The sequence below is a fragment of the Serinus canaria genome, chromosome 4, assembly GCF_022539315.1.
Source record: "Serinus canaria isolate serCan28SL12 chromosome 4, serCan2020, whole genome shotgun sequence".
Classification (NCBI taxonomy): Eukaryota; Metazoa; Chordata; class Aves; order Passeriformes; family Fringillidae; genus Serinus; species Serinus canaria.
This window is the reverse complement of record NC_066317.1, coordinates 18,759,387-18,771,172: the sequence shown is the minus strand read 5'-3', so window position 1 is coordinate 18,771,172 and position 11,786 is coordinate 18,759,387. Positions and strand designations below refer to the sequence as shown.

The 11,786-nt window shown below is 50.4% G+C and overlaps 1 protein-coding gene across 5 annotated transcripts in view; it reads right to left on the bottom strand.

The window, feature by feature from the left end:
• Window positions 1-826: 826 nt before the first annotated feature.
• Window positions 827-11,786, bottom strand: part of LOC103819939 (E3 ubiquitin-protein ligase RNF213-like) — a 45,394-nt gene continuing 34,434 nt past the window's right edge. For 4 of the 5 annotated variants that reach the window (XM_050973326.1, XM_050973327.1, XM_050973328.1 and 1 more), the window contains 21 exons: window positions 11,521-11,731; window positions 10,701-10,891; window positions 10,284-10,412; window positions 9,930-10,034; window positions 9,451-9,693; window positions 8,748-8,829; window positions 8,151-8,185; window positions 7,742-7,836; window positions 7,269-7,428; window positions 6,770-6,944; window positions 5,929-6,023; window positions 5,389-5,640; window positions 5,058-5,190; window positions 4,421-4,504; window positions 3,937-4,117; window positions 3,621-3,822; window positions 3,460-3,537; window positions 2,971-3,168; window positions 2,625-2,714; window positions 2,342-2,520; window positions 827-1,778 (listed from right to left, as the gene is read on the bottom strand). In XM_050973326.1, the coding sequence (XP_050829283.1) occupies window positions 1,625-1,778; window positions 2,342-2,520; window positions 2,625-2,714; window positions 2,971-3,168; window positions 3,460-3,537; window positions 3,621-3,822; window positions 3,937-4,117; window positions 4,421-4,504; window positions 5,058-5,190; window positions 5,389-5,640; window positions 5,929-6,023; window positions 6,770-6,944; window positions 7,269-7,428; window positions 7,742-7,836; window positions 8,151-8,185; window positions 8,748-8,829; window positions 9,451-9,693; window positions 9,930-10,034; window positions 10,284-10,412; window positions 10,701-10,891; window positions 11,521-11,731 (3,072 nt within the window). In that variant the 3' untranslated portion in view covers window positions 827-1,624. Of the gene's footprint in view, window positions 1,779-2,341; window positions 2,521-2,624; window positions 2,715-2,970; window positions 3,169-3,459; window positions 3,538-3,620; window positions 3,823-3,936; window positions 4,118-4,420; window positions 4,505-5,057; window positions 5,191-5,388; window positions 5,641-5,928; window positions 6,945-7,268; window positions 7,429-7,741; window positions 7,837-8,150; window positions 8,186-8,747; window positions 8,830-9,450; window positions 9,694-9,929; window positions 10,035-10,283; window positions 10,413-10,700; window positions 10,892-11,520; window positions 11,732-11,786 lie in introns of those variants that run through there. The other variant, XR_007777410.1, reaches the window with a different exon arrangement.

Here is an 11,786-nt window from a genome sequence, read left to right as displayed (position 1 = left end):
CCCACAAGTTGTATTTCCATAAAACATTATCTTGTGCTTGTGATTTTCACTCAAGTATGATTGCAGAAGTCACAACTCAAGAGTCTGTACTCCTGTCAATTCATTCATAAATTCAAATGCCATCATGTGAAATAAGTTAAGTTCAGAAGCAGATCACACTCAAAATTTTCTTTTTAAGAATGGCAGCTCCTGCTTAGCTGAGCTGCTCTCCAGGTGGACTGTTGCCAAATTTACTTGACTGGCTGGATTCCCGCTTTTTCAGGAACACACTGCTGTAACTATAACTGCATTTCCCAATGAAGTCCTGAGGGAGCCAGCAAAAGCCTCATTACAGTCGCGGCCCGGCCCGGCCCGGGCGGTACCTCTAGAGCCGGCTAGAGGAGCACACAACCAGGGAGGCGCAGGCACGGCTCTCGTCCACCTTGAGGTAGGATAAAGCCACATCTCTCACTCTCTGCAGCCCGGAGCCCTGCGGGTCCTCCTGCCACTCCTCGTCGGCCTCCTGTCCCACGCCGGCCCTCAGCCGGGCCTGCTCCCTGCGGGACCGCCGCGCTCCGAGCGGGGCCGCTCCCGGCAGCCGCCTGCCCGAGCCCCCGTCCCGAACCGCGCCCCGTTCGCTCCCCGGGAAGCAGCCAGACCCCAACCAGGGGACGGAGCACCGGCGGCTCTTGCCGAGGGTGCCCGTGCCTGGGGGGACGCGGTGCCGTGGGCAGCCCCCATCGCGGCCGGGCCCCGCCAGATTCCCGCTCCCAGCGGCGCCGCCGGGCGGGCCCCGTGCCCCTCCCAGCCCGAGCCCCGTTAGCGCTATGTGAAAAACGCCAATCACTTGTTTTTTAAAATTTTAAAAGTTTAATAGTAATAAAATGGTTATAAAAATAGCAATATAATTCAAGTAATAAGAATTTTGGACAATTTGGATTAGGACAATATGAGACAATAGAAACAAAGAGTTACGGATGTCCCAGTACCTTTTTCTGGGCAGCATAAGCCTGAAAAAGGACACCCGGTAACAGAGGATTAACCCTTAAAAACAACAGCCTGTTGCCTACTCATGCACTTCATACATGATGCATAAAAACAAAGGATTCTGTCTGCTCATCCTTAACTTCTTCCTCTTGATCCTATAGGTGTTGTCATGGCTGAGCGAGGTGGGAAGAAGTTAGTTTCTTCTGATAAGGGGGCAATAAATCCTCTTTTTCTGAAACATTTAGGTGTCCTGTGGCTATCTGATGTGAATACCTCATTCCTTTCTTTAAAAAAATATCTAACATACATAGTTTCTATTTTAACATTATGTTATAACCTAAAACTATATTTGAGAAAATTAATACAGCATAACTTTCTAACATAACACATAATAATATTTGCAAAAAGTCAATCATAAAATATGCATTTTTCACATTCACATTCCTCCAGTGGCTCTGGAGCTGTGGCGATCCAGGGTTTGCACCAAGTTGCTGGGTCTATTTCCCCCTCCTCCTCCTCCACAGCCACTCTCCTCTTCACATCAGATGTAAAAACAACAACCCCAAACCCAAAGAACAACCAACAAGGCCCAAACAAGTGCCCAGAGTTCCAGAAGCCCTGACATCGGTGTTGCGGCATTCCCTGGCAGGGTTCTGTCCTAACTGTCCCTGTGCTCCCTCTTGAAGACAGCAGCTGCTTTCCAGGTACCAGCAGCATGAGACAGAAGAATATCATCTGGGAATGTGTCTTTCAGCTCCACAGCTAATTCAGAGTTTTTGGTATCAAGGTAACCACAGAGTGATTCCTGCAGGCTGAAAGACAGAGCAGAATGGCATTAACAGCAGGGGTACAGCAAACCTCAAGTGCCACAATATGAGTGCACTGCAGCACCCAAAATACTCAATACACAACCAAACAGGTGTGTGGGTGTGTAGTGAGAAGGGTTAAACAGCCAGGTGGAGGCACAGAGGCCAGCAAGGGGAGGCTGCAGGGCACAGCTGAGCTCTGGGGCTGAGCTGTGCCTGTGCAGAGCTGTGTGCCTATCCCTGAAAGCTGGCCTTGAGCACCATGGAGATTTTTTCCAGCCTTTATGAGTTTGTGATTCTGTTATTATTTTATCCAAGTGCCTGCAGAAGTGCTGGTGTTTGTGCCCTGGACAGCAGCTCCTGGAGTGTTCCAGCAGGGTCCCCAAAAAAGCCTGTGTGAGATGGAAGTGACACCTGCCAGAAATAGGTGTGGATATTCCTAATGCTGCTGCCTGGGCAGTGTCCCCCAGGACATGCATGTGCCAAGGGAGTGTTCCCACTGGGTGCATGTTCAGAGGCAGAGAAGTGTCAATTAACAACTGTGGTGCCTTTGGGTGTGTAATTCCTACCTCCACATGGGATTGAATTCCTCCACAGCTTGGACATGTCTCAACTTCAGGATGATCATTTCATGGAGCTCCAGCAGGAAGGTTTCCAGGCTGGAGTGGACCAGGAAGGTGTGCAGGAGCTTGTCAAGCTCTGGAGTGAGCTTTTCTTTGTAGTCAGGACTGACATCAACAAAAGGATCCTGAAAATGCGAGGGGAGAAAAAACCCAAAGACACATTTGAACAGCTGCAAGCAGAGCAGAGCAGAGCAGAGGAGGTCACACAGAGGTGCTGGGGGTGCCATACCCTGCCGAGGCGCAGCAGCTGCTCAGATTTGTGGGCACACAGGAGCTGCCACAGGGCCACGCTGTGCTTGAGCTGGCACCGTCTGAGGGCCTGGAAGAGAAGGACATCTGTGGATGTGAGGGATGCCCTTGGAGCCTGTCCCCAGCCTGCCCTGCCCAGGAGAGCTCAGCACAGAGCTCATCCAGCCCCTTGGCCTGCAGTGGAGCCCATCTGCCCTCAATAAGCCAGTTTTTGATACCACAACAGGCAGTGGGAAAGTGAGAGGGCTCTGTCACACAGGCTGGATTAGCATAAACCAGGGCAGATTTTAGCCCACAAGAATCTGAGCTTTGCCCTCAGGACTCACCTGCAGCACGTGAGGGTTTGTCTGATCCCCCATCTGCAGAACTTGCTCAATGTACTCAGTCAGCAGCATGTCAGCATTCTCACCAGCAATGGCCAGGAAGCCCAGGGTAATCTCAGTGAGGGACAGAGCATCACACACATCACTGTAGGACTGCAGCTCCCCACTGATCATGTTCATCACAGAACTGGGCAGAGCACTCTGAAAACCACCAAGTCACAGTTAATACTGTTTTAGAGCCATCCCTTTTTCTGTTCCAATTGCTCAAGTCAAGGAAGACAACAGAGCCCCAGATTTAGGAAAATGAAATGCTGAACTATCTCCCTTCTCCTTGTAAATACTGACTGACAGCACAAGGCCAGATTGCACATACCCAAGGCATGCTGAGAAATCAGCAGGCAAGCCGTTGGATGGACAAGGCAAGGCACAGAAAATTCTTACAAAAGCACGGATTTCGTGCTTGCTCTGCCTTCCTGCAGTGCAGAAACCCACCTGCTCCAGCTTGCTCCTGACATCACTCAACAGCTGCTCATGGTTCCGGTCATGTCTGTACACCAGGGTGGGGATTCCCTGTCAGGAGAGAAACCCATGGATGTGAAGCCTGGAACGCTGCTCCCAGTGCCCTCCTGGCTGCAGGGCCCTACCCCTCCTACCGTTAGTGTGATGAGTGGCTTCCCCTGCAGGAACTTGCTGATCACTTGCTGCTGGATCCTCTTCAGATCAAAGTCCTGCAAGGTCTCCCCTCCCTTCTCCATGCTGTACTGGCAGTTGGACAGGATCAGAGGGATCAGGTCCCTCTCCACCTCGTAACTGATCAGGTGTAGGTCAGCCACTTCTGAGGGGCTGACCAGGTACCTGCAAGGAGCAAAGGGCCTGTGTTCAGTGGGAGAGGCCTCTGTGGAGCAGGGAAAGCTGCCTGAGAGGGAGCAGGGAATGCAGCAGAGCCCAAGAAGCAGAGCAGCAACACACCTGTCATCCTCCTTGGTGTCTCTCATGACCGAGTATACGAAATCGTTGTGCAGCCCAATAAGGTAACTGGCCAGCGCCGTGGAGCACAGCCCCAGCCCCTGCCGCCGCGGCAGCAGCACCTCCAGCCTGCTGTCCAGGCTCAGCTCGGCATCACAGTAGCTTTTAGGCAGCTTGATTTCCCCTGAAATACAGACAGCAGGCTTTGAGGAGGCCCAGAGCCAGCCCAGGCTGAGCCAGGGCAGGAAGAGGTACTGAGCTGAGAAAAGCTGCGCACTCGGAGTTAAAGATGAGCACAAAAGGGAACAAGTTCAGGTGAGAAAGGAAACAAGTTCAGGTGAGAATACTACAACAGGGAAACAAATCCCTCCTTTTGTACCTACATCCTTAAAATTCAATGGCCAAGCCCAGTTTTGAGGACATGCCTCAGCATCAGTGATGGGAGGAACATGAACTCAGAATGAGAAGCAGTGGAGGAGCTGCTCACCATTGGTGTCCAGGGAGCTTCTCAGCTTGTTCCAGACAGACAGAAACACATTCACTCTCTTCTCCAACAGGTCTCTCATCACACCTGAGAAACAATGGAAAGATAAGCCCATGAAACACCTTTTCTTGGTGAAAACTTTCCAACACAGGGATCTTCAGAGCACACCACTGAAATCCAGGCACCTGCTCCAACTGCTCAAGAGACTAAACAGACACCAAACACCTTTCTAAAGGTATCAAATGGCGTCACCTGCTCAGTTTGTTACTTTTCCATTATTGTCTGCTCCTGGGCCAGGCCACAAGGATGGACTGGTCCTTGGTCTGATTCTGCATGACCTTTATGTACTTTCCCATAAGTACTTAAAAACTAAGTAAGGCAAGCCCTGCTCTAGGGCTGAGCTTAAAATGCCAAAAGAACCACTGCTGCACTGTAGAGCTCCCACCCCTCATAAAAAATCTCCTGTACTTAATTCCCTTTAAAGTCATCTTTTTGATCATCATCTTTTCCAACCCTCTTCAAATCTCCATTTCATTCAGGTGAGAATTAAAAGGATAAGGAGAGTTTTCACCTTCACTTTCAACAAGACAATCCAGCATTTTCTGTTTCATTAATTACAATTTTGGCAGAGTCTCCTCACCTGAGTGGGGCTCCCTGAGGAATTCCTTGATGGAGCAGTCTTTGATCTCTGCTGTGTTCTGGAATTGCCTCACCAAATCTTTCTGCAGAGCCAGAATCTCTGGTAGGAATTTCACCAGCCTCAGCTCACTTTCCTGGGAGAGGAATGGGAACTTGTGGGTAAAACTGTGCTTGAACAAACCAGTTGGGAATACTTTTATGGAATTACTTCTTAAAATTTTAAAAGACAACATTTTCCATCCTCATTCTCAAGATCATAGCAAGTACTGAGATAATCCAAACGTGGTTTAGTCCTGGGCAATCCCAGGCTCTCACCCCTGTGCCAGCCTCACCTTCTGCAGGAACTTCCAGAGGAGAGGGACAGCATCCTTGGCATTGTTCTGCTGCACAACGTGGCCCAGGTTCTCCACTGAAACCCTCCTGCGGCAGCTCCACATCTTGGAATGGTGGATGTGGCTGTCCCGTGGCAGCTGGGACAGGAACGCACCTGGGTCCCCATATACTATTTTCACTATGGGGTTGGAAGAGATTCTCTCATCCTCTTGTATCTGTCGGTTCAACTTCAGAAGCTTTTTATCCAAATCCTGCATTTAAAAAATAATAAGTTATTGGATATTGTGAAGTACCTTCAAAAGAGCTAAGCCATTTCTGCTTTTCCAGCTATACAAATTCATCCCAGAACAACTCCAGTCTCAGGCTCCCATTTCCCCAGGTAGAATAAAGATGGCTAATCCTTAACCTGCAGCTGTGCCATGGATGGGCTGGCTTTAGGAAGAGCCAGGTGAAAAGTGTAGCACAGATATAACAACACATGAGATTTCCAGTGGATTTTGAACTGCTCAGCTACTGACTCTGTACAGCAGATTTCTCACCTTCAATTCAGGAACAATAATTGTGCTTGCAACAATTTCTTCCCATTTGTGTCTCTTGTCCTTGGTGGACAGAAAGTCATCAAACCACACCAGCCCTGCAACAGGAATATTTCATCTCTTATATCTGCAGTAATTTCAGTGAAAAGAAAGCACAGATTCACAGATGCTAGAAGTTAACTGAGTATCTTGGTTCAGCTGGAGAGTGACACCCAAGCATCACACAGTGATCCAGGTTTCCAGGAGCTTCATGTGAATGATGGGGACATTCACACAACTCCTTTATAACCCCAAAAAAATTCAACAGATTGTCCAAGCTCAGACCATGTCCCATGACAGAGTGAAGCTTGGAATACTTACTGCTGCTGTCCCACACTCCAAATATGGGCTATTTACATATTAATGCCTCTGTGCCACAGTGACTCCAGACCCCACCATGAACCCCACTGTGCCATCCCTCTTCTCTCAAAGAGCTTCTGGGAGTTATTGAGAGGCAGCATAGAACAGGGATTGCACAACAAGCTGCTGTGCTGGGAAGCAGCCCTGCTCAGGAGCTGCAAGCTCTGCCCACCTGTCATGACACTGTTTTGTCAATAATTCATTTTCAGAGTTACCGACTGCACCAAACCTTGCAAACCTCACGTACTTGATTGAAAGAAGCAAACAGCCAAAAATTCTTCCCTCCCTACAGTAAGAAATAAGCTTCAAACTCTCTATTTTTCTCTTCAATTCAGCTGCTGATGTTTAGGGGTGAAGGGGCTTATCAGCAAGGTGGCTGCAAGGCCACAGCCCTTCAACCACAGCCCCAGGTGTGACAGGGCAGGTGACTTTTCTTAACACTGGCCTGGCTGCTGCTGGGGGGCCTGCAGGAGGCTGCTGAGCACCAGGTGCAGAATGTTGATAGTGTCATCCACACTCTTCCCCAAAATCCTGGTCAGCTGTGCCAAGTCCTCCTGAATGTGCTGCTGCAGGAAGCTCACCACGTCATCCACTGTTGGCTTGATTATGCTTCCCAGGGACTAAAGACAACAAAGGCAAGAGTTGAGCATGGCCAAAAACATCCATGGAAACACAAAGCACACAGAATTCTGTCCTGCCAGGCACCTCTACCTGTGGGTTTCCTGCCACCTGCACCCATCAAGGTAGGGCTGGGTGGATGTGTCTTGCATGGAAGTGCAGGAATTATCCAAAATCCCTCCTGGGCAAGGAGGGAGGGAATTTGGGTCTTGCATCCTGACAGACTGACCTGGTCACTTGGCAGTATGATGAAACAGACCAGCAGCTTACAAAGGTTCCCTCCCCTACATTCTGTGTGACCACTTGGAAGCATTTCTGGAAGATACCTGAAGGTCTCTGGAGGCTCCCAGCAGCATGGACAGGTGGGTGAGCAAACGGAGCAGCACAAAGACCACGGGGGACATGCCCCTGTCAGACATTCCCAGTGCCTTTCTGTGCTCAACGTTTCCAAGGATGTGGCCAGTTTGAGTTCTGTCTTGACAAGTTCTGTAGGAAAGTGCATGTATGGTTTTTTTTTACCGAGACAAAAACCACACCACAAGACATCTCTGATACCCAGAAATGCCTTTTTGACCCATAATGTCTTTGAATGCCATAAAAGCTGCCAATTCTTCCAGTCAGTTTTGTGCACAGAAAAGCAAATTTCTTTGGTTTTGCTGCCTGATTACTGTTGCTTGGACATCTCTCCCTTACACCTTTCAGAGAGCAGCATGAAGTGGTTGGTACCTCTGGCCTTTGAGGGCACCACAGGCAAGTCCTACATCATTTAGCCCTGCAAAGGCATTGCAGCAAAGCCCACCTGGAACGATGGAAGCCCTTCACTGGTGTGTGGTTTTTGCCTCCAATGGGGACGCGGCATTCGGGACAGCGGCTCTTTTGCATGGGGTACCCACACTGGGAAAAGCAACAGAAGAACACTGAATTCCAGAGCAACAGCTTCTCCAGCAGAGAAAGGCAATGAAACAAAAATCCCACTCTAAGTGGTTAATGCAAACCCTGCTACAAACTGGGCCTCTGCCTGATGTTTCCCAATCTATGGTATAAATGCTAGGGGCATGCTAAATTTTACATTACAATGACAAAATGATCAATAATGAGTTTACAAGTGGAATTCTGTGCATTAGAACATTAAAACCTGCAAACAAAATAAAACAGTTCGTTATTGAAAACTTTGTCTGCTTAAATACCCACCAGTCCCAAATTCTTACCTCTCCCACAGCGCAGGGGTGGCCATTGGGACATTCTGTGAAGAGAGAAACAAACAGAACAGTATTCTAAGACAGATATACAGCCCTTGTTATTCCCTTTCCTAGGGACCATCATCCAGGAGCAGGAAATATACTTCAAGGTGTAATCAAAAGCCCTGACTATCCCAAAGCCCAAAGGATTGACAGGCCCATGCAGGAAGCCAAGGAATTTTTCAGTGTTGCTTCTCCTTGAGAAACAAGGAATCAAAGCTGGACAGATTCTATTGCTGAGGGCAGGAATGCTCTCACCCCCACTTCCCTGCTGCAGGAAGGTCCAGCTGTGGGAAGCAGAGACAAAGCTGGCCAGTAAGGCGGCAGAGCTTTCCTCCCACACTCTGATTGTGTTGCCTTTGTGCCCCCTCATGCTCTGTGGACAGCTGCAGGCTGAAGACTAAACAGCACTGGATGTCCTTTGGTGCATCACCCACAGTACCTCATCTACAAATTTGGATTTATCACGGATAACTCATACTGAGGAGTGTGTTTTTCCTCACATTTGGAACAGTTTCACTCTCCAAACTCAAGGAATTGCTTCCCCAGCCAGCCAGCAGCACTCACCATACCAGTGCAGATCATGTGTTCCCTGCCAGGTCCTTGCCTGAGCCATGATGTCCTCAGGCATTGTGGGCAGAAAGGAGCGCTAAGGAGGGAAAGGGGAAAGCAGTAACAAATGGAACTGGGAATCAGCTCTGTCCTGTAGCAGTCACTCACTGGTTCTCTGTTCACACTGGGTTACAAGAGACATCTGAGAGCACAGGTCAAGCAGGTGACACAGATGCAGATTTTCCAATTCACCTTTGAAAAACCACTCTTAGAACCGGCATTATTGTTAAGACTTGCATGTGCACTCTCCAGACATCCTGCAGTGCATTGCTGATGCACCCTGGAACATACCAGCATGTTACCTTACACCTTGGGTAGCCAGGAATAGCAGAGCAGCAGCTCTCTCCCCCTGACTGAAAAGCCAGAGCTCTCTGAGCAGGTAGGTCAGCACAGTAGGAGCTGCCAGCTGCTCTCAGCCTTGCTCACCCAAATATCAGCAAAGGTATTGCTTCATCCTGCTCAGGATGGAGAGGTGCCTTGAAAAGATACCAGGCCAGAGCTTGGTGTGCTAATTAACCCCAACAGCACTGAAATAATTCCCCCCAGTGTTTCATATCCCAGCCAGTGAGTTGGAGCATTGCTGTTGAGAAAGAGGATCCAGCAGACACAGGCAAGAACCAAGGATGAGCTGAAGTGCACGTGAGCTCCGTGTCCTCACCTGCATGATGTGTGGCTGGAAGGCCAGGTTCCTGAGGGGCTGCAGGACAGGGCTGTGCCCACAGAGCAGCACAACAGCCATGTGCACAGCCATCTCCACCAGGGCTCCCTGCTGGCTACAACCCTGTGGCTTCACGGCCAGCCCAGGCAGGGTGTTCTTCACCAGGGCAACTGCAAGGAGCCGCAGCTCACGGGAATTCAGCACTCGGGAGTGCTGGATGAATCCAGTCATCGCCTCTGTTTGCTGAAAGCACAGATTGGAAAGAGGTAAAGCTATCAGGATACTGCCTCCACTCAAACAAAGAGCACTGGCAGCTGCTTCCCACACTGGCTTACCCTACTCCCAAAACCTCCACAGCCTGCTCAGCTCTGGGCCATCTGGGGCACAGGAACCAAAGCTCCTCCACCACTGATTCAGACCCCCTTCTTCCTTACCCACAAAGCAGATTTGCCACAAGCTGCCAAAGGGGGGTGTCCTACCTGCTGCTTGGGATGAAGGCTTGGATTCTCATACAGAGCAGTGACCTCTCGGAAGATGGCCAGGAGCAGGTGGGCAGATTCCAGAGCTGGGGGGCTGTTGGAGGCCTGGGAAGAACCAAGGATGTGGCTGGGAACAGGCCAGAGCTGCCCCAGCTACAGTGATGGGATGTGCAGGTGGGAAAATAAAGAAAACATGCTTGAGCACAAGCCCCAGTGACCTCCCAGCAGAGGCCCCCAGGTGCTGGGAACAGACACTGCCCAGAAGAACACAGCAGAGCTGGGGCCATGCAAACCCACAGGGGTCTGGAGGGGGGACAGGGCCCAGCAGGGGTCTGGGGGAGCACTGGGCTGTACCTCCTGGGCCTTGAGCAGCCTCTGGGCCGTGCCCTCCATCATGGCTTGCCCCACGGTGTTGCGCAGAGCCTGGTACCGCTCCCCATACACCAGGTACCGGTCGATGTGGTTGGACTGGCTGTGCTGGACCTGCCAAGGAAACAGCCATGCACAGCACTAGGGAGAACCACCCAGCTGGAGGTGGCAGAATCTTCTCTTCCTCCCAAGCACTGGGGCATTTCAGGCTTCCCAGAGCAGCAGCAGCAGACATGGTGCTACCAGCAGAGACTCCATTCACCCGAGAGCCAGGACAAGCTACCTCCCAACCCCTGCCACTCTGGCCTGACCCCAAAAGACACATAACAGTAGGAACACCCCAAAGCAGCACAAAGGTAAAGAGGAGACCAGAACTGTCACCAGTAGACGCCTCTTGTCTACCTGCTGCAGAATTTCTGTTGGGAACACCCAGCTGAACCGTGGCTCTGTGACCAATTTCTGAGCAAATTCCATCCCGTGCTGGCTGGCAATCCTTCTGACCAGGTACACATGGTGCCAGTCGTTCCTGGCGAGGCTGCAGAACTCCTCCACGTTCTTCAGGTAACGCTGCTTCTCCTTCATCTGCTCTGACTCTGGAGGGCAAAAAAGAGGTTAAAACAAAGAGGCAAAAAGTACATCCCATCCTTTAAAACTTTTCTGTCCGCCCCAGCTGTTGTACCAAGTCCCTTTATTAGTACTCTGCTATTACACAGAAGAACTTCAGAGTCCTCCCTTCCTCGGGTGTTGTCTGGAGCATATCTTCAGCCAGATTTCAGACAATCATTCCTTTCTTTGACAGGGAAGGTATAAAATCATCAATAGAAACTTTTAATCCCTTCTAGATGTGCAGAGCTCTCATTCCCTTACAGCAGTCCTGGGTCTCAAGCAGCATTTATGCTTTAAAGTTCAATTTAGTGGGCTCTAAGTGAATCTCCTTGTTAGCATCAGGAGGATAAAATAAATCCCCTTCCACAGTGTTTACTGCCATGTAACTACACTGGGGTCACCAGCACAGCCCTTCTGCCAGTTACAGACCACTTCTAACATGTGGTACAGGGGACAGACACTGACTGAGAGAAAAAGACACCCCCAAGGAAAAAGGGAGTTGCTGCTCTCCTTCTTGGCCATGCACCAAAACTGGTCCTAGCAGAGCACAGGGCACTGCCTGTGTCCAGCTCACCTGCCCTGCATGCAGCATTTCCAGCAGAGCAATCAGACTCACCCATGTGCTGCTGCAGGTCGAAGATGAGCTCTGCAGCCCTGCTCAGGCGCAGGCGCACCTCGGCCACAGCCTGCAGGTATTCCACAGAGGCTTCCTGGGGAGCCTCGCTGCTGCTGGCTGGCAGATAGTTCTCTGGAAAGGCTCTGTCATTAGGCAGACTGTTTCCATGCCCACATCCCAGGCTGTCCTCTAACTTCTCACACATGGAATCCTAGAGAGAGAGGCCAGAACACTGGTGAGTGGCAGAGCCACCTCACTCAGCCACC